At 45.5% G+C, this 26,131-nt stretch overlaps 2 protein-coding genes across 3 annotated transcripts; one reads left to right on the forward strand and one right to left on the reverse strand.

Moving 5' to 3' along the window:
* The first annotated feature begins 4,243 nt into the window (after positions 1 to 4,243).
* Positions 4,244 to 6,576, forward strand: LOC119284082 (NADH dehydrogenase [ubiquinone] 1 alpha subcomplex subunit 1-like). Its single transcript, XM_037563367.1, has 3 exons — positions 4,244 to 4,481; positions 4,571 to 4,654; positions 6,282 to 6,576. The coding sequence occupies exons 1-2, from the start codon at positions 4,365 to 4,367 to the stop codon at positions 4,652 to 4,654; spliced, it is 201 nt and encodes a 66-aa protein (XP_037419264.1). The 5' UTR covers positions 4,244 to 4,364; the 3' UTR covers positions 6,282 to 6,576.
* An 878-nt stretch (positions 6,577 to 7,454) lies between these two features.
* LOC119311786 (FK506-binding protein 15-like) lies at positions 7,455 to 8,792 on the reverse strand. Of its 2 annotated transcripts, XM_037587596.1 has the most exons (3): positions 8,613 to 8,792; positions 8,368 to 8,526; positions 7,455 to 8,274 (listed from the first exon to the last, which is right to left on the reverse strand). In XM_037587596.1, the coding sequence occupies exons 1-3, from the start codon at positions 8,775 to 8,777 to the stop codon at positions 7,654 to 7,656; spliced, it is 945 nt and encodes a 314-aa protein (XP_037443493.1). In that variant the 5' UTR covers positions 8,778 to 8,792; the 3' UTR covers positions 7,455 to 7,653. The 2 variants fall into 2 exon arrangements, with proteins under 2 accessions (XP_037443493.1, XP_037443420.1); XM_037587523.1 differs by having other exon boundaries at positions 7,455 to 8,526.
* Positions 8,793 to 26,131: the final 17,339 nt, after the last annotated feature.

The raw sequence follows: 26,131 nt of genomic DNA on the forward strand, positions 1-26,131 counted from the left end.
TTCTGCATGGGCGCGTTTTCGCAGTCCACACACCCACATCTCCTATGCCTTTTCTTTTGACTTCCAGATTCAAATCTATTACTATTGTATCTTTTAAACCGAAAGTCCAATTCATGTTTTTGCATATTTATGTTCCATGTGACAAGGGATTTGAAACAAGATCACTCTCGGAACTATGGTATCATCAAGATGGCATGCTTTGAGGTTTGTGATCAAAATTGCACCACCGTTTGGTATGAGAGATTCCATATCTGAAGAATGAAGAATCAAAATTTGAACTTGCCACGCCGAGGACAAGATTTGGTTCGAGTCTTCCTGCGAACGCAAGAAAGCACCTGAGGTAACAGCATCCTACAAATCTCCCTAAAACAACATCCTACAAAAATGGAGGCGGATATGGGCAGTAGAAAGAAAACCATGGAAAACAAACATGTCGTCGTGGAGCCGACACGTGCACGAACCGACCGACGAAGGCCCATGGCAAGCGATCACCTCCCCACCCACGCCGCGCGGTACCTACACCTACGTGCCGTGCGTGGCCGGGGGATTAATAATAACCTAGCCTAAACCGGGAGTCGACCGTCCGTACGGCTCAGGCAGGCGGCACGCACATGGAGTCATGGAGGGAGGAGGAGGACGACATGGGGGCGGGCGGAATCTGATGAATCGCCCGGCCCCGGAGCACACGCTGGGCAGCAGCAGGAGGAGTATTTTTCTCCCTCACGGGCGCCCGTGCGCGATCGTGTCACCGCCACGTGCTGCCCCTGCTCCGCCGCGGGCCTTTCCGGTCTCGATCGCTCTACCCAGGCCGTGGCGAGGCACCGAGCTAGGTACGTACGTACTGGGAGCGTGGAAAACGCATTGGATGCTCTGCCGGTCCGCATGAGCGGTGTCGACGATGCATGGTGGTGGCCATGGCCATGGTAGCCCGGCTGCCGCCTGCCGGAGCCTACGGAGAGGGAGGGAGATAGATACCGGTGGATACGCGGGCGAGCCCAGCTCAGTGCACCGTACGTGCGGTCGCGTACGGGGCGTCGCACGAACGGGGACATGGCCGGCCGGAGACGGAGACGCATGCAGCGGCTGGGAGGGCGGAGGACGGCCGTCAGTTCCGCACCACCACCGTCCCACATGCCACATGGCCTCCAGTGCCGGTGCTACGGACGCGTAAATGTGAGTGACGGGGACGGTACCGCCCCTCCGTCTGCCGGCCATTGGCTGGAGAAGTAAATGACCGGCTGGCCGCGCAGTGACGGACGGACGGACGGATAGTCTCTGGCGCGAGATGCTGTACCGTGCCGTCGCTCCGCGAGGAAACATCGACGAGACAGTTTACGTGTTAAGGACTACAGCAAAGCTGGAGAGTATCGCGTCGTGTCGTTGGAAACGGCGCAGCTTTGCAGCCCCCGAGAGGAGACATCGACGAAATTGTTTACCTGTTGGAGTAGTGTTTGTACTAGTAGTACCCCTACTATCTTTTCTCTCTCTCAAATCCCACAAATCGGACCATCCGCTAAAATAACCACCGATTTGTGAGATCCATTCTGTATCCTGGCCCAAACAGATCAGTCAAATCGGGCCGTCCTGAATTTTGTTTTGTGGGATCCCGCATACGTGAGCCTGTTTCCTTCATATGTGCGGGAATTCACCTGATTTTGCAGGCTCTCCTTTCCGTCGGCGTGAACCATTTCCGCCCGCTTTCACTCTCCTCCTCCGCCGCAAATCCCCGCCCCTTGGTGCTGCCTCCGGCTTGTGCTCGATTTTGGCCCAGATTGGTTTTTGGTGAAACTCATTTCGGCTTGTGTGCATATTGTAGATGGATTGAAGTTCGCCCTCATCGTCTTCATCCGATGATTCAGACGTAGAAGACTTTATCGTCGATGGGGATGATGAAAACCTAGTGTTGTTGCATCTCGTCGACGAATTTGAGGTGGGGCTGAAGAAAAAGCGGCGCGGATCGACGGTCAGCCAGCTATGCATTCCCCGCAACCAGGCTCTCAACGACAAAATGCTCATGGAGGACTGCTTCGCCAAGGCACCGACATATCCGGCTCACCTCTTTCGTAGGCGCTATCGAATGCGTAGGTCACTTTTCGTCCGCATCGTCAAGGCTTGCGAGGAAAATTGCCGTTTCTTCACCCTGCGTAGGAATGTCGCCGGTTTGATTGGTTTTGGTGCATATCAAAAAAATCCGGCCGCTATGAGAGTGATTGCATATGGTTTTCCGGCCGACTATGCGGATGAATATCTTCGCATTGGTGAAAATACCACCATCAAAAGTGTCCATGTCTTTGCGAAGACAATAATCCGGGTTTTTGGCCCGGAGTATCTTTGTGCTCCAAACAAAGATGACGTAAAGAAAGTCATGACAATGAACGAAGCAAGGAGATGTCAGGGCATGCTAGGTAGTATTGATTGCATGCATTGGAGGTGGAAGAACTGCCCGGTGGCTTGGGCAAGACAATACACCGGCCACAAACGCACACCCACCAACGTGCTTGAAGCCATGGCCTCACATGATTTGTGGATTTGACATTGCTTCTTTGGTTTGCCGGGGTCTCTCAATGATATCAAAAGTTTTGCAGCGATCTCATTTGTTTTCTTAGCACGCTAGTGGCAAGTCTCCAGCTTGCAACTATACTGTCAACGGCCATGACTATACCATGGGGTAATATCTTGCCGATGATATTTATCCATCATGGTCAACATTTGTGAAGACCATTAGTATCCTCGAAATCAAGATGCACATTTTTTTTGCCGAAGCACAAGAAGCTTGCTGAAAGAATATTGAGAGGGCATTTGTTGTGTTGCAAACTTGGTTTGCCATTGCTCCAGGTCTTGCTCGCTTCTGGGATAAAAATCCCTTCGAAACATCATGACTGTTTGTGTAATTTTACACAATATGATCGTCGAGAATGAGAGAGATTTCGGCTTTGACTACAACTATGGCAATGTTGGTAGTCGTGCGAAGCTGGCCAGTGATGCAGCTGAGATCAATGCATTTCTTGAGACCTACCTAAAGATCGAGGACCGTGATTCACATAACCAACTTCAGCATGATCTTATTGAGCATCGGTGTCAGCTCTATGGGGGGCGATAGATCCCCATATTTGTACCCATTTCTATTTGTGTGAGATTTGAACAATTTCTATTTGAATACGAACATTTGTTGTAATGATGACTATCGTTGTATTGTGAGTTGGCTGACCTTTTGTATATTCGTATGTTGAATTTATTTTAGATTTCATTTGATTGGTCATTATTGTAAAATGTGCAATTTGTTTGATGTTTTATGAAAAAATTACGGTGTGACAAGCGATCCGACCAAAAAGATCCCGCAAACGCGTTCCGCAAAATATTTGCGGGATGCGTTTGCGAGCTCTGTTTGGCCGGAGCGCTAGCTGCACCGTAGAAACAATTCGTAGGAGTCCTCATACTTGTTTTGTGGGACGCGGGGTTTACCGGATCCGCTAGAGATGCTCTCAATGGTTTTTCGGTTTTTCTTTAGGGGAAGAAAGCCACTCAACGGTGATGTATAACTTGTGGGCAGTGACGTGAAGGTCAGCCTCGTATCGTACTACTAAAATGAGCAGAAAAAACCTACTACAGGATCCCGCGAGGGCATACGGAAGATACGCTTGCCCACGCACCTTGTTGTCACAGCCCGGTGGCGGTGGGGAAAGGGCTCCCGGCCCGAGACAAAAGCGCCATCTCCATCCATCTCGCACGTCCCCGCCCGGCCTAGCTTTCCATGCTCGCTCTTGCTTCGTGCAAAGCAGCAATATTTTGGGGGCTTTCGGCACGGATCCAGGAGCCCTTGTCACCCACAGTATCCCTCTTCCTCCTTTTTCCATGATCCCGTTTAGTGTAAAAAAGAACACTGGAGTAGTGGAGTGGTTCCAAGTTCCAACTTGCAGCCCTTCCGGGATTCCATGAGCTGATGAGCACGACCAACGCACCTCCCAAACTCCAGTTAGCATTTTTTGGAGTGGCCAACAACATTTTATACAAATTCTATTATATAATTATTTCATATTTTATATATGAAAATATTTACATTTTCGTAGCGGAAAACACATTCATATTTCTCTTCTATGACGCCATTAGCCCAAACCCATTTTCAATTGGATAAGACCCCCATTTTCGTAAAGAAAAAAAAACTCGGTCAAGGATCCAGTTTCTGGACCGCCGAAGCCGGAAAGCCCGGCCCATGCAACCGGCCCAACGTTCTCCACTCACAGACCAAGTCCAGAGCTGCCCATTCCCCACCCGCAACCGCTGGAGAGCTCGCGAATCTGCTCCTCGTCGCCGTCCCTGCCCGCCCCGATCCGTCCGCCGTCCGCCGTCTCCCCGTCCGGCTCCCGATGGCGCGGTTCCGGTTGCACTGGCTGGAGGCCATGCTGCCGCTGGGCATCATCGGAGGCTTCCTCTGCATCATGGGCAACGGCCAGTACTACATCCACAGGGCCGCGCACGGCAGGGTACCCTCCCTTCCCCCATCTCCCTCTCCCCCGAATCCCGATCCGAATCTCTCTCGTGCTGAGGCTTGCGCGTGGTTTGTTGGATGCAGCCGAAGCACATCGGGAACGACATGTGGGACGTCGCCATGGAGCGCCGTGACAAGAAGCTCGTCGACAAGCCCGCCGCCAACTAGGTGCGGATCTGATCCCACGCCTTCTGAATCTCCTGCCGGTGGCCCCTATCAGGTTTCTGGGGGCCTGGCTCTGACGTGAAATTCTAGGGTTTGGGCTGGTGTTAAGTTAGAGTAGTTCCCTTCTGTTGTTGGATACGAGGTGTTTATGTGGGGGGTTACAAATTGGGAGTGCCTGGTGGGAATTTGCGCATTTCTCCGTAGCTGGGTTGCCCTGTTTGATTGGTAGTGCGTTGCAGATCACTGGAGACTTCGTGATACTTGATTGTCATGTTTGGCTGTTATGCTTTGACTGAATTGGATTGCAGTGTGCTAGACTTGTACTGAATTTCTGATTTAGTTGTTACTCGTAGCCCCATTTTCGCTATCAAAGTGATGGTGCAGCTTGGGGTCTTGTGGTATTTGAATGTAAGGCTAGTTTAGAAGATGATAGAGCACGCAATGAGGTAAATGCCAACTGGTTGGGTCTTTGAGGTGGGAGAAGTGTTACTTCGGGGTTGGCAGCGCTTCCTCTGGTCGTCTTCTCAAGTCATCGCAGTGGAAAATAAAAACTGACTACTTCTGTTTCACAGCTTGCTTTGCCTAGTCTTTTGAAGAATGGTGATCTAGGAACTACATTTATCTAAGTAGTCTCTCTCCAGTCTCCTGTGAATACATGTAGGCTGGCCCCAGAATGGAAACCATGATTGTTTTTACACCCTCTAGCAGACTTGCAACGTGATCTTCATGTTACATTGTTCCCTATTTTCCTTTCATTATCTTGTGATTGCCCGGTCCATTCTTGTCTTCCTCAATTGTATTATCCTTCCCATGCATTCGATCACTTCATGAATAACATTAGCATTGATGATAATTCTTTGTTTTAACTGTTTACCACTTCACATTGGCATTGTTTGAGCAATACTCTTAAAAATGTAGTTGGATTCATCTGAAGCAATTTTGCCTTCGTTTTCCCGTTGCCTTACTACCAACAACCGCTATTGATATCACACTGCTCACCACAAGTTTTGTGTTGCCAAATGACTCTGATTGAATTCAATAGTTGCTGTTAACTGACATTAAGTCCCCCTTTTATGTCTGTGGGGCTGTGACTCAGATTTTTAGTTAATGTTTCTCCTTGTACTCTTCTATTATATTCAAATTTGCTGAATCGAGGGTTTCCTGTCCATAAATGTCCTATGATCTTCAGCACTACCTTTTCACTTTCATCTCCAGAAAGAATAAAATACGAATGAAGTTCTTATTCAGTAACACGTGTATTTTCCCATTGTATTGGTGATTTTTTTTCTTTTTTTGATGGTTTCTAATCTGGAACAAAACTAATGTTCTACACTTGGATATTCTAGAAGCAAGAATCCATGATGTTTATGTTTTGTCATCTGTTTTTGGCTTTGTCAAATCCGGGTAATGTCAGTTCAGTTATTGTCTAAAAAAAGGAACTGCGATGCATGTGACTTGTAGTTATGAAGTAGCTTATCTTTATCTAGCACTTACTCTGAAAAGTAGTGCCTTTGTTCCTCTTTGTTGTGCATCAAGATGCATTTTTCTTTCTCCTTTTGTGATGATGCTCACTGTACATTCTTGTGAGTTTTACGATTAGCCACTAAAAGAGCAACTCTTGTTTTTGTAGGATATTGGTCAGCAATTGATCTTTCTTGGATGTTGATGAAGCTCTTTCAGAAGCTCAGAAATACTGCTACGTAGTTTCCTTGTATCAATGGGAACTGGGGCTTCTGTTTTTGTTTTTGGTTTCCCAACGTTGGATGAATAATGTGTACCTAAAGTTAATCAAACAAAATATGTTCCCCTTGCAAATTATTTACCCTTTCCCTCCTTGATTGTTTGTGAACAATGTGTGATGTTTGTTGTATCTATTATGGATTTTTATATGGATATACTTAATCTACCTGTTCATGAGATCTAAATTAGCTGGTACAATTGTTCTGACCAGAGCTGAGTTGTGGCTCTTCAAAAACAATTTTTCTTCTGTATGGATGTGAGCGTTTGAAGGACAGGCCTGGCACAGTGGTGAAGTACTCCCCATGTGTGCCAACAGGTCTTGGGTTTGATGTGGCATCTCTGAATTGCACTGGGGTAAGGCTTGTCTGGTATAATCCTTCTCCAGACCCCACCTGGTGAGGCAGCTTTTAACATTGGGCAAGGCTTGCCTTGTACTGTATAACCCTTCCCTAGACCTCACCTGCTGTGGGAGCTTCTAACATTCGGTCAGTCATTTTTCTTTATGGATGTGAACGTTAATTGGAATCATATTTTTCCTAATTGTAAGGGCAACGAGTTTTACTAGAATTCCGCAGTTTGCACAGCTGACTTAAACTCGCCTTAAGTGTGGCAGTAGCTTGTGCAAGAATGTTACTTATTCTGAATGGAACAACCAAATTTTGTAGTTGAAGTTTTATGTGTTTTTGCCAAACGGATGCGATCTTCTTCCCTTGGTGGTCTGCCTCCCTTGCCGCTTCTCCGGCAAGTTTGTGGAAGGGCCTTAACTCTCTTATAGCCCTAACTGCATGGAGTATCGGGAAGCATAGCAATGCCGTTCTCTTTGACGACCTCCAGCCATCTGCCGACGAGCTCGTCTGCATCATCATGGAGGAGGCTCGGCTTTGGGCACTGGGCCGAAGCCAAAGGACTCGCATTAGTGATCTCCAACCGAATGTACCGAGGCTGAGCAACCTCCATCATGCTCATGCTGTGCTCCTGGGGATGCTGATACGTGTACGCCCCCTCGATCAGCAACCTGTACGTTCTCTCCACTTATCAATGAAACGGTATGCAACAATGCGTATTCATGAAAAAAGAGTTGATATTACATAAGGAACTAAGAATTACAGACCCACGGATATGATGCTCATATTAGATCTCACCCTGAACAGGCGAACTGGTAATTACACTGGGGAAAAAGGTAACAAATGAGACGAAGAGGCCTTCTCTACATGCGTGCGTGTACATACATGATTGTTTCAGCAAACACCAAAGGCCGTTCATCAGTCTTGGCATTGCTGCTGCTGGGAGGCCTTCTCCGGCGAGCAGTTATCTCGAATGGGGTTTGTCTGCTGTGAACCTTCATCTTCCTTTGGGCTCCGGTGCATGGGCGACCCGGCAACTCCGATGGCAGTGTTGTCTGTGCTCCTCGACTCCGGAGCATTGTCGGTGCAGAGAGATGGGGGATTGGGGGTAGCAACCGGCACATTGTCGGCGCGGCGAGTGGGTGACTGTGGGGCAGCAACCGGCGCATTTTCGGTGCGACGAGAGGGAGATTGGGGGGCAGGAACAGCGGCATTGCCGGTGCGGCGAGAGGGCGGCTGTGGGGCAGCAACAGGCACATTGTTGGTGTGATGTGAGGGGGGCTGGGGAGGGGCAGTGCCCTTGGTAGCCGGTGTGTCGTGCTCGGCCTCTTCCTCCTCCTCCTCGTATTCTTCTTCTTCCTCCTCCTCGTATTCTTCTTCTTCTTCCTCCTCCTCGATGATGTCCTCTTGGAGGCCGACCACGGTTAGCTGGTTGAGGTCGACGATCTCCCGCAGGAACCGGTTCTCCCTGGCGTACACCGTGTTCTCGGTGGCCAGCCGCGCCTTCTCCGCCAGCAGCGTCTCCAGCTGCTTCCGTACCTGCATGCGCAGCAAGCAACCATGTCTTTGAGGAGTAGGAATGGCCGGTGCAAGGAGGAGGAGGGAGTGGCCAACCACAACATGCATGCATACCAGGTCCTCGTTGGCGGCGTGGTCGTGGTTGCCGGCCCGGTGCAGGCGGGTCTCCTCCTCCAGCTGCGCGCACCGCTCCTTGGAGAAGGCCAGGTCGGCGTTCACCGTCTTGAGCTCCCGCTGCAGCAGCTTCACCTTGGCCGCCATCACGTTCGCCACCTGATCCACGGCGGAAGCTGCTCTCATTCCATATAACCAAGAAACTCCAACGCCAGCGCACGCACGCAAAAGAGGAGGCACCTTACGTCGCGAGAAGCTTTGATCTGGGGCGACTCGAAGTCGGTCATCATCGGCGACATGAGTTCCGGGGTGCCCAGGTTCAGGTGCGCGCTCCGCATGTCCACGCTGCACGTCTTCCTCCTGATCTGCAGCTTCCTCCCGACCACCGCCGGCGTCCTGCTCTCCGCCATCGTCGCCGCGTGCAGGCCCTCCTGCAAAACCGTCCCCGTCGATCAATCTCTCATGCCCTGACAAGTCGACGATCGCTGTCTGTGCGTTTGGACGCCGGAATTAGCCAAAGAGACTTGCCTCCAGCGCATTCTTGATGTGCCCTCCCATGTCGAACTTTGGCCCTTCCGACCCGTTCTGGAACGTAGGGCTCTCCGACTTCCGGACCGGGTCGTAGGACCACCGTGACTGAGCTTGCTGACGAGGTGAGAAATGTTGTGAAGCAAATCAAAGCTTAAATGGAGTGGATGACATGGTGACTGAAGCAAAATCTGAAGGCGGCATTGCATATTTCCATGGAAAGAACAGGTGACCGATCCTTACCGGACTGCCGGCTTGTGTGACCAGAGGCTGGCTCCGGGCGTCCTCTGCGGGGGCACTCTCGTCGAGCATGGCCTTGGCTTGCTGCGCCAGAAGCCCCCACAGCCCTTGCTTCGTCTCGTCCTTCTTCACCGGCGAAAGCTTGGAGTCGTCGTTCGTGGCGCTCGACGTGGACGTGTACAGCATGGTCACGGGATCCTGCGAGGTCTCAGAGCAGACGGTTGCTTAGGCACCGGATTCTGCAACGGCCACGGAGGAGATGGGGGAGAGGGGGCGCACCTGCGCGAACAGGTCGTTCTGCCGGCCGGCGCGCGGGGACGCCCGTGGGGACGTCGACGTGATGGGGTCAGCCGGCCGGCCGGCGCGCGGGGACACGCGCAGGGACGACGACGTGGCGGGGTCGGCCGGCCGGGCGGCGCGCGGGGACACCCGCAGGGACGACGACGTGACGGGGTCAGCCGGCCGGGCGGCGCGCGGGGACGAGGAGGAGGATGCGGTGAAGCGGTCGGCGAGCGCCTGCATGTCCCCGCGCGCGGCGGAGGCGAGCAGGGTCTGCGCGGCCAGGGAGCGGTCGGGCCGGCGGCTGTCGTCGGCGAAGCGGGTGGCGCGCGGGGACGCGGTGGCGGGCGACGCGGAGTCGCCCGGCGACGGCTGCCGGTTGTCCTCCACGAAGGTGTTCGACCGCTGGATGCCCTGCTTCCTCCGGTACGCCATTGCCGCGCGCTGCCGCTCTCGGATGGAGTCGCAGTCCTACCGTGTTCCCAAGCATAGGTGGTGGCGCTGCGGTGCTCTCTTCCGTGGCATGGGTAGCTGCCATTCCACGCGCGGGCAGGGGGTAATGGGCAAGCCATGGCCGTTGCTTCGTAACCAACTCGCCCGCGTTTTTAGGCCGCGCGTGGGGCCATCCAGCACCCGTCTGCTCGTTTTGGACGTGAATTTTCATTGGAAAAAGTTTAAAATAAACTTCGGAAGTTGTAGACAAAAACTAAATCAAACCCTGAAATTTGAATCCCGAAAATTGACACTCTAAACTTGTAATCCCGGTCGTTTTTGACCCTAAACCTGCTTCGCACACCGGGAGTACTAAAATCCCGGCCGGGATAACTAGCTACTCTCACGGTCACGGGCAAGAATTTGGGCCGGCCCACTATCACACAACAAGAATTCGTGAAGTTAAAAAATGTTCGCACATTTGTAAATTTGTTCAGAAGTTAATAAATGTTTCTGTTTTATATTTTGGCACGAATTCAATACATTTTGTGTTTAAAAAATGGAATTCTGAAATTCTATTTGCCTTTTAAAAAATTGCCGATTTAAAAAAATCACATTTGTCAAAACATGTTCAGAACTCCAACAGTTTTTCACATGCTATGAAAAATGTTTTGGATTTTCAGAATCGTGTCACATTTTTTGAATATTTTTTGGAATTTCATAAATTATGTTTTTAAAAAATATTTCGGATTGTTAGTTGCAGACTCGACTGGGACGGCCCACCAGACATAAACCGAGTTTTTTTTCTTATCACGTGCCGTAAAAATTCTTTCTTTCTTTTTCTTAATGCGCGACGTAATAATTCCAAAAGAGAAAAATATGCCGTGGAGTCAAACTTGGGACCTGGCAAGGTTCGCCTAATTTCGCTAGCGACTACACCAGACGACTATGACTTACGTAATAAGAGGCCGAAAATATTTAATCGGAAACCAAAGCGTCAATCTTTGAAAACTTTTTTTAGGGGCAAACAAGTATTGAAAAGGTATTTATTTCTGAAATCTTTGAACATTTTATAAAGTGTGTTTTTGAAAATTTTGATTTTTTTTAAAAACCAACAACTTTCAAAAAGAGAACACCTTTTGAAACATAAACATTTTTTTAACCTGATTTTTTTGTAAAGTGCAAACACTTTTTGGAACATAATTTTTTTTTCTGAAACCTGAACGAAATTTTAAAGTGCGAACACTTTTTGTACAATGTAAAAAAATTGTGTGTTGTAAAAAAATGTGTCATAACCTTAACAGAATACACGTGACATGTGTTTGAAAAAAGTGTATGCAAAATTAAAAATATTGAACCATGTAAAGAGCGTTCTCGTGTAGTTTTATAAAATGTTTATTGTCATTAAGAAAATGTAAAACGTGTATTTGGAAAAATATTACCGTGTATTCAATTTTTTTTGAAAACATTTAATTTAAAAATGTCCATATTGTATTTGAAAATATCAAAAGTTCATCAAATATTTAATGTGTGCGTTAAAAACATACATTGGGTACTGAGAAAAATTAGAGCGTGCGCGTGAGCGACTGCCCTACTGGGCCAGCTCAATTTTGCAAATAATGGCGAAGACCTCTCAAAGTTTAAAATGGACCGGGATTAGAGTGTTTGGTGTGCTGATTTCAGAGATTGAGAGTTCGATGTTTGGTTTAGCTTTTGCCTACAAATTCAAGGTTTGCTTTGGACTTTTTTCATTTTCATTTGCAACACTAAGAGGTATCATGCAGTCATATAATAGGATACATTGTACTCCCTCTGTAAATTAATAATATAATTATAAGAGAGTTTACATGGCTATTTGACCACTTAATCATTCTTTAGCTGAAGGTCTGAATTGTCAATAGCTCCAACGTCGTCGCGACCTTGCCTATTGTTTCCCGTGGTAAGGGCATCTCCAAAAATCGGTCTCACTATCCGTTCACGGACCCAGATACGGGCTTGCGGCCATCCAATCCTATGCATCCGACGTCCGTCCTTGTTTTAATCTTCAAGCAGTCGGGAACACTCCAAAGTAACTATAAATGAGCATAATTTTTTGAATGTTGAAAAATACTCAAATGCGAAGCTATTTTAAATTTAAATATTACAATCCAAACATTAACTTTTCAACTAAAATAGTCAAACTTGAATTCAACTTATGCTCTAGTTGTCCCCTTTAACCACCCACGGGTGCTCAACCAGATCGTTGTTCTTAAGATGCCGACGAGTTGCTCGATGGTGAATTTGTCGATGCATTTGGACAAACTCCTCAAACGTGGTCGGATTCTTAGTTGATAGGATCACACAAGATGTCATCATCATTCGCAAATTTCAGACCTCCGGCAGCCCCTTCACCCTCATCCTCCACAGTCATGTTGTGTATGATCACACAAGATGTCATCATCTCCCACAAGGTTTCTAGATTTCATATTTTTGCAGGTCCTCGAACAATCGCAAAACATGCTTGAAGCACTCCTAATGCCCTATCCACATCCTTTCTAGAGGTAATAATAAAGTTGTTATTTATATTTCCTTATATCATGATAAATGTTTATTATTCATGCTAGAATTGTATTAACCGGAAACTTAGTACATGTATGAATACATAGACAAACAGAGTGTCACTAGTATGCCTCTACTTGACTAGCTCGTTGAATCAAAGATGGTTAAGTTTCCTAGCCATAGACATGAGTTGTCATTTGATTAACGGAATCACATCATTAGAGAATGATGTGATTGGCTTGACCCATTTCGTTAGCTTAGCACGATGATCGTTTAGTTTGTTCCTACTGCTTTCTTCATGACTTATACATGTTCCTCTGACTATGAGATTATGCAACTCCCGAATATCGGAGGAACACCTTGTGTGCTACCAAACGTCACAACGTAACTGCGTGATTATAAAGGTGCTATACAAGTGTCTCCAATGGTACTTGTTGAGTTGACATAGATCGAGATTAGGTATTGTCACTCCAATTATCGGAGAGGTATCTCTGGACCCTTTTGGTAATGCACATCACTATAAGCCTTGCAAGCAATGTGACTAATGAGTTAGTTACGTGATGATGCATTACAGAACGAGTAAAGAGACTTGCCGATAATGAGATTGAACTAGGTATTGAGATACCGACGATCGAATCTCGGGCAAGTAACATACCGATGACAAAGGGAACAATGTATATTGTTATGCGGTTTGACCGATAAAGATCTTCGTAGAATATGTAGGAACTAATATGAGCATCCAGGTTCCACTATTGGTTATTTACCGGAGACATGTCTCGGTCATGTCTACATAGTTGTCGAACCCGTAGGGTCCGCACGCTTAACGTTCGGTGATGATCGGTATTATGAGTTTATGTGTTTTGATGTACCGAAGGTTGTTCGGAGTCCCGGATGAGATTAGGGACATGATGACGAGTCTCGAAATGTTTGAGACGTAAAGATCGATATATTGGAAGGCTATATTCGGACATCGGAAAAGTTCTTAGTGGTTCGGGTATTTATCGGAGTACCGGAGAGTTACGGGAATTCGCCGGGGAGTATATGGGCCTTATTGGGCTTTAGGGGAGAGAGAGGGACTACCTAGGGCAGGCCACGCGCCCCCAAGGCCTAGTCCGAATTGGACTAGGGGGGGAGGGGCGGCGCCCCCTCCTTCCTTCTCTTCTCTCTTCCCTTCCTTCTCTCCTACTCCTACTACTTGGAAGGGGGGAATCCTACTCCCGGTGGGAGTAGGACTCCTAGGGCGCGCCATAGTAGATGGTTGGCCTCCCCTCCTCCACTCCTTTATATATGGGGGAGGGGGACACCCCATGAACACACAAGTTGATCATTGATCTTTTAGCCGTGTGCGGTGCCCCCCTCCACCATAATCCACCTCGGTTATATCTAGCGGTGCTTAGGCGAAGCCCTGTTTCGGTAGCAACATCATCACCGTCATCACACCGTCGTGCTGACGAAACTCTCCCTCTAAGCTCTACTGGATCGTGAGTTCACGGGACGTCACCGAGCCGAACGTGTGCAGATCGCGGAGGTGTCGTACCTTCGATGCTAGATCGGTCGATCGTGAAGACATACGATTACATCAACCGCGTTGTCATAACGCTTCCGCTTACGATCTACGAGGGTACGTAGACGATACTCTCCCCTCTCGTTGCTATGCATCACCATGATCTTGCGTGTGCGTATGATTTTTTTTTGAAATTATTATGTTCCCCAACAGTGGCATCAGAGCCAGGTTTATGCGTAGATGTTATATGCATGAGTAGAACACAAGTGAGTTGTGGGCGATACAAGTCATACTACTTACCAGCATGTCATACTTTGGTTTGGCGGTATTGTTGGATGAAGCGGTCCGGACCGAGATTACGCATACGCTTACGCGAGACTGGTTCTACCGACGTGCTTTGCACACAGGTGGCTGGTGCTACCGCTTGAGCACTGCGTTGGTTTTCCCTTGAAGATAAAAGGGTGGTGCAGTAAAGCAGCGTAAGTATTTCCCTCAGTTTTTGAGAACCAAGGTATCAATCCAGTAGGAGACCACGCGCGAGTCACCTCGTACCTACACAAACAAATAAGAACCTCGCAACAAACACGATAAATGTGTTGTCAATCCCTTCACGGCCACTTGCAAGAGTGAGATCTGATAGAGATGATAATAATAAGATAAGTATTTTTGATATTTTTATGACATAGATTGAAAGTAAAGATTGCAAAATAAAATAGATTGGAAACTTGTATGATGGAAAATAGACTCGGGGGCCATAGGTTTTACTAGTGGCTTCTCTCAAGATAGCATAAGTATTACGGTGGGTGAACAAATTACTGTCGAGCAATCGATAGAAAAGCGAATAATTATGAGAATATCTAGGCATGATCATGTATATAAGCATCACATTCATGACAAGTAGACTGACTCCTGCCTGCATCTACTACTATTACTCCACACATCGACTGCTATCCAGCATGCATCTAGAGTATTAAGTTCATAAGAACAGAGTAACGCCTTAAGCAAGATGACATGATGTAGAGGGATAAACTCATGCAATATGCTATAAACCCCATCTTTTTATCCTCGATGGAAACAATACAATACGTGTCGTTTCCTTTTGTGTCACTGGGATCGAGCATCACAAGATTGAACCCAAAACTAAGCACTTCTCCCATTGCAAGAAAGATCAATCTAGTAGGCCAAACCAAACTGATAATTCGAAGAGACTTGCAAAGTTAAACCAATCATACATAAAAGAATTCAGAGAAGATTCAAATATTGTTCATAGATAATCTGGATCATAAACCCACAATTCATCGGATCTCGACAAACACACCGCAAAAAGAAGAGTTACATCGAATAGATCTCCAAGAGAATCGAGGAGAACTTTGTATTGAGATCCAAAGAGAGAGAAGAAGCCATCTAGCTAATAACTATGGACCCGAAGGTCTGAGGTAAACTACTCACACATCATCGGAGGGGCCATGGAGTTGATGTAGAGGCCCTCCGTGATCAATGCCCCCTCCGGCGGAGCTCTGGAAAAGGCCCCAAGATGGGATCTCTTGGGTACAGGAGGTTGCGGCGGTGCAAATAGGGTTTCGTGGTGCTCCTGGATGTTTGCGGGGTATGTGAACATATATAGGAGTAAGAAGTAGGTCGGTGGAGCAACGAGTGGCCCACGAGGGGGGAGGGCGCGCCCAGAGGGGTAGGCGCGCCCCCTACCTCGTGGCCGCCTCGTTGATTGCTTGACGTCCACTCCAAGTCCTATGGATCACGTTTGTTCCAAAAATCACGTTCCCGAAGGTTTCATTCCATTTGGACTCCGTTTGATATTCCTTTTCTACAAAACACTGAAATAGGAAAAACAGCAATTTGGGCTGGGCCTCCGATTAATAGTTAGTCCCAAAAATAATATAAAAGTGTAAAATAAAGCCTATTAATATCCAAAAGAGATAATATAATAGCATGGAACAATCAAAAATTATAGATATGTTGGAGACGTATCAGCATTCCCAAGCTTAATTCCTGCTCGTCCTCGAGTAGGTAAAGGATAAAAACAGAATTTTTGATGTGGAATGCTTTCTAGAATATTCTTCAATGAATTTTCCTCTGTTGTGGCATGAGTTCTCAGATCCGAAAGATTCAACATAAAAGTTTATTGTTGACATATAAAATAGTAATACTCCAAGTATGCTAATCAAGCAATTATATCTTATCAAAATACCATAGCCAAAGAAAACTTATCCCTACAAAGTCATATAGTTTGGCGATGCTTCATTTTCGTCACACAAAATGCTCTCATCATGCACAACCCCGATGACAAGCCAAGCAATTGTTTCATACTTAGCCTTTTCAAACTCTTTCAACTTTTATGCAATATATGAGCGCGAGCCATGGATATAGCACTATGGGTGGAATAGAATATGATGATTGAGGTTGTGTGAGAAGACAAAAAGGGAGAAAGCCTCACATTGACGCGGATAATCAATGGGATATGGAGATGCCCACTGATTGATGTCAATGCAAGGAGTAGGGATTGCCATGCAATAGATGCACTAGAGCTATAAATATATGAAAGCTCATCAAAGAAACTAAGTGGGTGTGCATCCAACTCGCTTGCTCACGAAGACCTAGGGCATTTGAGCAAGCCCATCATTGGAATATACAAGCCAAGTTCTATAATGAAAAATTCCCACTAGTATATGAAAGTGACAAAATAAGAGACTCTCTATCATGAAGATCATGGTGCTACTTTGAAGCACAAGTGTGGAAAAAGGATATTAACATTGTCCCTTCTCTCTTTTTCTCTCATTTATTTATTATTTTTTTCCTTTTTTGTTTGGGCCTTCTTTTTTTGGCCTCTTTTTTTCTTCTCTTTTTTTCATCCGGAGTCTCATCCCGACTTGTGGGGGAATCATAGTATCCATCATCCTTTCCTCACATGGGACAATGCTCTAATGATGATCATCACACTTTTATTTTCTTACAACTCGATACTTAGAACAAAATATGACTCTATGTGAATGCCTCCGGCGGTGTACCGGGATCGCAATGAATCAAGAGTGACATGTATGAAAAAATTATGAACGATGGCTTTGCCACGAATATGATGTCAACTACATGATCATGCAAAGCAATATGACAATGACGATGCGTGTCATAATAAATGGAACGGTGGAAAGTTGCATGGCAATATATTTCGGAATGGCTATGGAAATGCCATAATAGGTAGGTATGGTGGCTGTTTTGAGGAAGATATAAGGAGGCTTATGTGTGATAGAGCGTATCATATCACGGGGTGTGGATGCACCAGCGAAGTTTGCACCAACTCTCAAGGTGAGAAAGGGCAATGCACGATACTGAAGAGGCTAGAAATGGTGGAAGGGTGAGAGTGCGTATAATCCATGGACTCAACATTAGTCATAAAGAACTCACATACTTATTGCAAAAATCTACAAGTCATCAAAACCAATCACTACGCGCATGCTCCTAGGGGGATAGATTGGTAGGAAAAGACCATCGCTCGTCCCCGACCGCCACTCATAAGGAAAGCAATCAAAGAAAACCCCATGCTTCAAATTTGTCACATAACGTTCACCATACGTGCATGCTACGGGACTTGCCAACTTCAACACAAGTATTCATCAATTTCACAATTACGCAACTAGCACACTTCTAATGTTACCACCTTTATATCTCAAAACCATCTATCAAGCATCTAACTTCTCTTAGCATTTAAATTTATAACCAAAGTGAATTACCATGCTGTTCTAAAGGACTCTCAAAATGATATAAGTAAAGCATGAGATATCAATTATTTCTATAAAATAAAACCACCGCTGTGCTCTAAAAGATATAAGCGAAGCACTAGAGCAAAAACTATATAGCTCAAAAGATATAAGTGAAGCACATAGAGTATTCTAATAAATTCCAATTCATGTGTGTCTCTCCCAAAAGGTGTGTACATCAAGGATTATTGTGGTAAACTAGAAATCAAAGACTCAAATCATACAAGACGCTCCAAGCAAAACACATATCATGTGGCGAATAAAAATATAGCTCCAAGTAAAGTTACTGATAGACGAAGACGAAAGAGGGGATGCCTTCCGGGGCATCCCCAAGCTTAGGATTTTTGGTGTCCTTGGATTTTACCTTGGGGTGCCTTGGGCATCCCCAAGCTTAGGCTCTTGCCACTCCTTGTTCCATAATCCATCAAATCCTTACCCGGAACTTGAAAACTTCACAACACAAAACTTAAAAGAAAATCTTTGTGATCTCCGTTAGTAAAAGAAAACAAACCACCACTTCAAGGTACTGTAATGAACTCATTCTTGATTTATATTGATGTTAAACCTACTGTATTCCAACTTTTTTATGGTTCATAAACTCTATTACTAGCCATAGATTCATCAAAATAAGCAAACAACACACGAAAAACAAAATTTGTCAAAAACAGAACAATCTGTAGTAATCTGTAGGTTTCGAATACTTCTGGAACCCCAAAAATTCTAAAATAAATTTCTGTACGTGAGGAATTTATCTATTAATAATCTTAAAAAATAATTAACTAAAATAAATAAAAAATGGCAACAATTCTCGCGAGCGCTAAAGTTTCGGTTTTTTACAACAAGATCGCAAAGACTTTCCCCAAGTCTTCCCAAAGGTTCTACTTGACACAAACACTAATTAAAAGCATAAAACCACATCTAAACAGAGGCTAGATGAATTATTTATTACTAAACAGAATCAAAAATCAAGAAACAAAAATAAAATTGGGTTGCCTCCCAACAAGCGCTATCGTTTAACGCCCCTAGCTAGGCATTGATAATTTCAATGATGCTCACATGAAAGACAAGAATTGAATCACAAAAGGAGCATCATAAAACATGTAAAAACACATCTAAGTCTAACATACTTCCTATGCATAGGCATCTTATAGGCAAACAAATTATCAAGGCAAGCGAAAACTAGCATATGCAAGGAAGTGGAAAGAAACAATAGCAATCTCAACATAACGAGAGGTAATTTAGTAACATGAAAATTTCTACAACCATATTTTCCTCTCTCATAATAATTACATGTAGGATCATAAGCAAATTCAATAATATAGCTATCACAAAACATATCCTTAACACTATCCACATGTATGCAAAGTTGACTCTCTTCCAAAATAGTGGGATTAAAATTAACTAAAGTCATGACCTCTCCAAACCCACTTTTATCAAAAATTTAATAAGATTGAACATTCTCCAAATATGTGGGATCTAAAGTTGACACTCTTCCAAACCCACTTTCGATAATATTGCAAACATAATTATCAATCTCGTATTCATCATGGGGCTTAAAAATAATTTTTCAAGATCAAAAGAAGAATCATCCCAATCATGATCATTGCAACAAATAGTAGTCATAGCAAAACTAGCATCCCCAAGCTTGAAGTTTTGCATATCATTAACACAATTGACATTAAGAGAATTTATAATAACATCATTGAATCATGCTTTTCATCGAAGGAACTATCAAGTATGGGTGCAACAACAACAATCTCATGTTTAACATAAGTAACTATAGCAAATTCATCTTCATAAATATTGGCATCATGGCCACAAGAATAGCAAGCATCATGTTCATCAAGGGATATTTCAATCAAATCATCAGAATCATAATTATCTATAGATTCATGCATATCATTATTTTCTTCCGAAGCAACGGTCATTCTTTCAATAAATTCTTTGACATAGACATTACGAGCATAGTTTTCATAGTAATATTTAAGTATGTCAAAATTTTCAGATTCGTAGATCATACTTTTCAATCAAAGAAGCAACTTCATAAGCACCCTTAAAAGCAACAAATTCTTCAATTTGTTCGATATTGTAGTAACTATAAACACCCTTTCCATAAGAAGATAAGATTTCATTACCATTAAACTCACATAGGTAGGGGAGGTGTTTTTAGGGTTCTTAGAGCAACAAGTAAAATCACAAATTTCACAAAGATTCCAAGCATAACATAGCAATCTGTTTATTTGACCCCATAAGAGTCTCCCTTTTTCAAACAAGCGGTGACGCACAAAATGAGCATGCTCATCTAAAGATTTCCCATCAACTAGGCTAGTTGGGGTTTCAGCACGAGCGCATAAGGATCAAAGATGATCAAAGTAGAACACTTTAAGTGGATCCATATCAATAGATTTTTAGCAAGCAAAGATGCAAGCAAATAGAAGGCACATGGAAACACAAAGAAAGATACATACGGGAAGAAGGCGAATGGAAAAAGGGCGAATAAAACGACAAAGGTGAAGTGGGGGAGAGGAAAACGAGAGGCAAATGGCAAATAATGTAATGCGAGGGATAAGATTTTGTGATGGGTACTTTGTATGTCTTGACTTGTGCGTAGACTCCCCGGCAATGGCGCCAGAAATCCTTCTTGCTACCTCTTGAGCACTGCGTTGGTTTTCCCTTGAAGAGGAAAGGGTGGTGCAGTAAAGCAGCGTAAGTGTTTCCCTTAGTTTTTGAGAACCAAGGTATCAATCCAGTAGGAGACCACGCGTGAGTCACCTCGTACCTACACAAACAAATAAGAACCTCGCAACCAATGCGATAAAGGGGTTGTCAATCCCTTCACAGCCACTTGCAAGAGTGAGATCTGATAGAGATGATAATGATAAGATAAGTATTTTTGGTATTTTTATGATATAGATTGAAAGTAAAGATTGCAAAATAAAATAGATTGGAAACTTGTATGATGGAAAATAGACCCGGGGGCCATAGGTTTCACTAGTGGCTTCTCTCAAGATAGCATAAGTATTATGGTGGGTGAATAAATTTCTGTTGAGCAATTGATAGAAAGGCGAATAATTATGAGAATATCTAGGCATGATCATGTATATAGGCATCACAGCCGTGACAAGTAGACCGACTCCTGCCTGCATCTACTACTATTACTCCACACATCGACCGCTATCCAGCATGCATCTAGAGTATTAAGTTCATAAGAACAGAGTAACGCCTTAAGCAAGATGACATGATGTAGAGGGATAAACTCATGCAATATGATGTAAACCCCATCTTTTTATCCTCGATGGCAACAATACAATACGTGTCGTTTCCCTTTCTGTCACTGGGTTCGAGCACCGCAAGATTGAACCCAAAGCTAAGCACTTCTCCCATTGCAAGAAAGATCAATCTAGTAGGCCAAACCAAACTGATAATTCGAAGAGACTTGCAAAGATAAACCAATCATACATAAAAGAATTCAGAGAAGATTCAAATATTGTTCATAGATAATCTGGATCATAAACCCACAATTCATCGGATCTCGACAAACACGCCGCAAAAAGAAGAGTTACATTGAATAGATCTCTAAGAGAATCGAGGAGAACTTTGTATTGAGATCCAAAGAGAGAGAAGAAGCCATATAGCTATTAACTATGGACCCGAAGGTCTGAGGTAAACTACTCACACATCATCGGAGGGGCCATGGAGTTGATGTAGAGGCCATCCGTGATCAATGCCCCCTCCGGCGGAGCTCCGGAAAAGGCCCCAAGATGGGATCTCTTGGGTATAGATGGCTGCGGCGGTGGAAATAGGGTTTTGTGGTGCTTCTGGATGTTTGTGGGGTATGTTAACATATATAGGAGGAAGAAGTAGGTTGGTGGAGCAACGAGGGGCCCACGAGGGGGAGGGCGCGCCTAGGGGGTAGGCGCGCCCCCTGCCTCGTGGCCGCCTCGTTGTTTGCTTGACGTCCACTCCAAGTCCTCTAGATCACGTTTGTTCCAAAAATCACGTTCATGAAGGTTTCATTCCGTTTGGACTCCATTTGATATCCCTTTTCTACGAAACACTGAAATAGGCAAAAAAACAACAATTTGGGTTGGGCCTTCGGTTAATAGGTTAGTCCCAAAAATAATATAAAAGTGTAAAATAAAGCCCAGTAACATCCAAAACAGATAATATAATAGCATGGAACAATAAAAAATTATAGATACATTGGAGACGTATCAGCTGGCGGGTGTCAGTTTCTCCAACTTTAGTTGAACCGAGTGTGACTATGCCCGGTCCTTGTTGAAGGTTAAAACAACACTAACTTGACAAAATATTGTTGTGGTTTTGATGCGTAGGTAAGAACGGTTCTTGCTCAGCCCGTAGCAGCCACGTAAAACTTGCAACAACAAAGTAGAGGATGTCTAACTTGTTTTTGCAGGGCATGTTATGATGTGATATGGTCAATATGTGATGAGATATAAATTGTTGTATAAGAAGATCATGTTTTGTTATCGGCAACTGGCAGGAGCCTTATGGTTGTCTCTTTATTGCATAAGATGCAAGCGCCATACAATTGCTGTACTTTATTGCTATGCGATAGCAATAGTTGGTGAGACGACCATGTGACAATACATTGGTAGAGATCAAGATGATGGAGATCATGGTGTCATGCCGGTGACGATGGAGATCATGATGGTACCTTGGAGATGGATATCAAAGGCACAAGATGTTGATGGCCATATCATGTCACATATTTTTATTACATGTGATGTTTATCCTTTATGCATCTTATTTTTCTTAGTTCGGCGGTAGCATTATAGGATGATCTCTCACTAAATTTCAAGGTATAAATGTTCTCCCTGAGTATGCACCGTTGCCAAAGTTCGTCGTGCCGAGACACCACATGATGATCGGGTGTGATAAGCTCTACGTTCACATACAACGGATGCAAGCCAGTTTTGTACACGCGGAATACTCGGGTAAAACTTGACGAGCCTAGCATATGCAAATATGGCCTCGGAACACTGGAGACCGAAAGGTCGAGCGTGAATCATATAGTAGATATGATCAACATAGGAATGTTCACCATTAAAAACTACTCCATCTCACGTGATGATCGGACATGGTTTAGTTGATTTGGATCACGTGATCATTTAGATGACTAGAGGGATGTCTATCTAAGTGGGATTTCTTAAGTAATATGATTAATTGAACTTTAATTTATCATGAACTTAGTCCTGATAGTATTTGCATAACTATGTTGTAGATCAATAGCTCGCGATGTAGCTCCCTGTTTATTTTTGATATGTTCCTAGAGAAAAACTATGTTGAAAGATGATAGTAGCAATGATGCGGACTAGGTCCATGTTGGGGATATACCCCGTGGTATGACCCGACTGGAATTGGCGACTCACTGGTGACCCGCCCGGAGCTTGGCGATTCACAGATAACCTGCCCGATCTTGACGACTCATTAGAAACCCGGCGAGCGGGTCAGATGGACAACAAGGCCCAAAGACCAAAAGGCCGACTCACGTTATGATGGGCCGGATTAAGAGGAAAGGGATGATGAATATTTCCTTTACGAGGAAGCAAGACCCGGACTTGTAATCAACTTGTAAGAGAAGATAGACTAGTCCTAGTCCCACTAGGACTCCACATGTAACCCGCCCCTCTAACTTATATAAGGAGGGGCAGGGCTTCCCAAAGAGGGACAAGCAACAAACAATCTCTAGGGCTAGACACAAAGGGGGAGCCGGCTTATGCGGCGGCTCTCTCATGAGCATAATAAGATCTAGCCACAAATAGCATGTAGGGCTATTATCGGATAATGTTTCCCGGGGCCCGAAGCTGTCTAAATCCTTGTCTTATTTGTGTCTCTTGATTCCACCCAACCCCTCTCAAGCTACCACATAGATGCGTTGGCCTCGCGACTAAGTCCTCACACTAAGGACATCTGTCGTGATAATTCCACGACAGTTGGCGCCCACAGTGGGGCCTACGCACGGTGATGTTGAGTTCTTGGAGGGACATCTACCGTGATAATTCCGACTATTTTAAACGCTATACGGACGTAGGTTCTGCAAATCAACTGCGACCCGGAGAAGGAGAACTTGCCGAGTCGGATGCCGTTTCACCAGGGTCTTCTGCTCTGCCTTTTCTCTGTTACAGCAGTGACCAGCGTGGATATCTCACCTCTGGGGCTGCTGTGATCCACCCGCCGACCACTGTTCCAGGTCTATTTCAACTGCTTGTCATGATCCGGATGATACGACGTGGGAATCAGATCAAGGATGACCCGGAACGGATTGGGACATAAGATTTGGCCTCCACTGACAAACCGGCCACTCCTCGCCAATTTTCCGTCAGGCCGGGCCTGAGCCGCCCCGGCCATGGGTGCCTGAGAGCCGCCACAGCGGCTGCACTTGCGTCTTCTGTTTGCCTCTGTTGCGAGTCGCCGACCGTCTCACAGGATTTCGTGTCAAGCCATTGCTCTAAGTGCCTTTGTATTGAACCGTCGTCACCCATCCTCGCTCTAAGCCGCCTCGGCCTTGTGAGGATTTTTGCTGAGAGCCGCCGTTGCGGTTACATGCCAAAACACTGCCGCTCGAAGCCCCCCTTTCGATCACACGGCCTTTGCAGTAAGCTGCCACCTTACCCGCTTCCGAGGTCCTCCTCACTGCTGCCATGGCCCGCCAAGCACGCCACACGTTGAGCCACGTCAGTCTCGCTCCGTATTGAGCCCTTCTTCTATTAGTGCGCTTCGCCAGCACACCTCAACCCGCCGATGCAAAGTGAGCCACCTCTGCCATGACCCGTATCGCCTCTTTGAGTCGCCGGGGCTGAAGAAGTTTTGTGAGCCGTCCCGCATTAAACCGTCACACGTTGAACCGCCGCCTGCCCTCAGGTCGACTCGTGTCCGTTTCAAGCTGTTCAAGTTGTCGCCTCCGCCGTCTCAACCGTGCTGCCACTGCAGTTTCTGAGCCGCCACCATGGTGATGCCTCTGTTTCGCTGCTATGTTGAGCTGCTGGGACCGCGTTGAGCTGCCTCTGCCGTGTTGAGCCACCCGAGCTATATTTAGTCGTCGGTCTGCCTGCGCCGCCTCTGTTGCGTTGAACGGATCATCCGTCATCCGGACAATCAGGTGATATCTATCCGTTTAAGTTTATTTTATTAGCATATATTGCTTTTTGTCAATGAACAATTACTCTGGCTTGCGATGCAGGACAATTGTTCACTTCAAAGCTGGGCCTCTGCGACCCAGTTTACATCAACATAACGAGGCCGAGCCACCCGTCCGCGCGGTTTTACCGCGCCTGCGATCGACTTGCCCATCCGCACGGCTTACTTTGCCATATGCGTTGGCAGTACTTGATGGTATGGTCACGTGTATAGCTATTATCAGGGAAGGGTAGCTACTGGAGATGTTCAGATGAGATGCTATCAACATCCGAAAAATACCAGGAGAATTATTTACAAAGTGGCATTATACTACGGAGATGAAGGCGTGCCAACATCATTCGACACAGGTGGTCGTCCTTACTAAACGGACTCCTGCACCGGCTTACAATGCCATGGCCGACTTGCCCGTCCGCACCGCCTTACAATGCCACAGACGACTCGCCCATCCGCCCTTGCGGCCGGTTCACGCGTCCGCACCGACTTACAACGCGGAGGATAACTTGCTCGCCTGCACCGGTTTACAATGCCTCGGCCGACTCATCTGTCTACATCCGTGACCGACTCGCTCGTGATTGGTTTTAACTTCACCATAGTGATCATCAACTCCGCGGCGGATAATTTCTGGCTTAACATATCAGGTGAAATCCATCCAGTATATTTTTATATTATATATTGCTTTCTTTAAAAGAGCAATTACTCTGGCTTGCAAGTTTTCCAATGTAGGACAAATTGTCCACTGCAAAAAGGGATTATTATATCACTAGGTTATTGGATAACTCATGCCGGTTTATATCACGGTTAAATATGAAGAATCTCAAGCCAGCTCCTCAAGTCGTCTTGAGACTCGAGGGCTACAATGACATGACTCGGGAACTCTGGGTCATTGGAGGGAAGGATAACCCGGTTCCGGAGGCCACCGCCATATTGATGAAAGTTTAAAGGCCGTCAGAAAATTGCCGGTTCAAATTAAAGATTCCGATTTAAAATCCGGTTCAAAGAGACACCTTTCTCCCGCAAGGCTTTGAAGCTTTCAAATCTGGTTCAACATCCGGCTCAAGGTAAATTTGTCTCTTACAAAGCTTTGAAGCTCTCAGATCCGGTTTAAAGTTCCGGTTCAAAAAGAATTAATCTCTCACAAGTTCGAGTTCTCAAACAAATTAAGGGTTGCCAAAAGAGAACTTGCTGGCATGATGCGCGGTTCAAACATGGGTATCCTGCCTTACGGCTTATCTTATTATGGTCATTTGGGGGCTTCCTGTTCAAACATAGGCCGTATTCGAACCAAAGAGAACATAGCTGTCGGTACCCTTTT

Source organism: Triticum dicoccoides, chromosome 1A (genome assembly GCF_002162155.2).
Source record: "Triticum dicoccoides isolate Atlit2015 ecotype Zavitan chromosome 1A, WEW_v2.0, whole genome shotgun sequence".
Lineage (NCBI taxonomy): Eukaryota > Viridiplantae > Streptophyta > Magnoliopsida > Poales > Poaceae > Triticum > Triticum dicoccoides.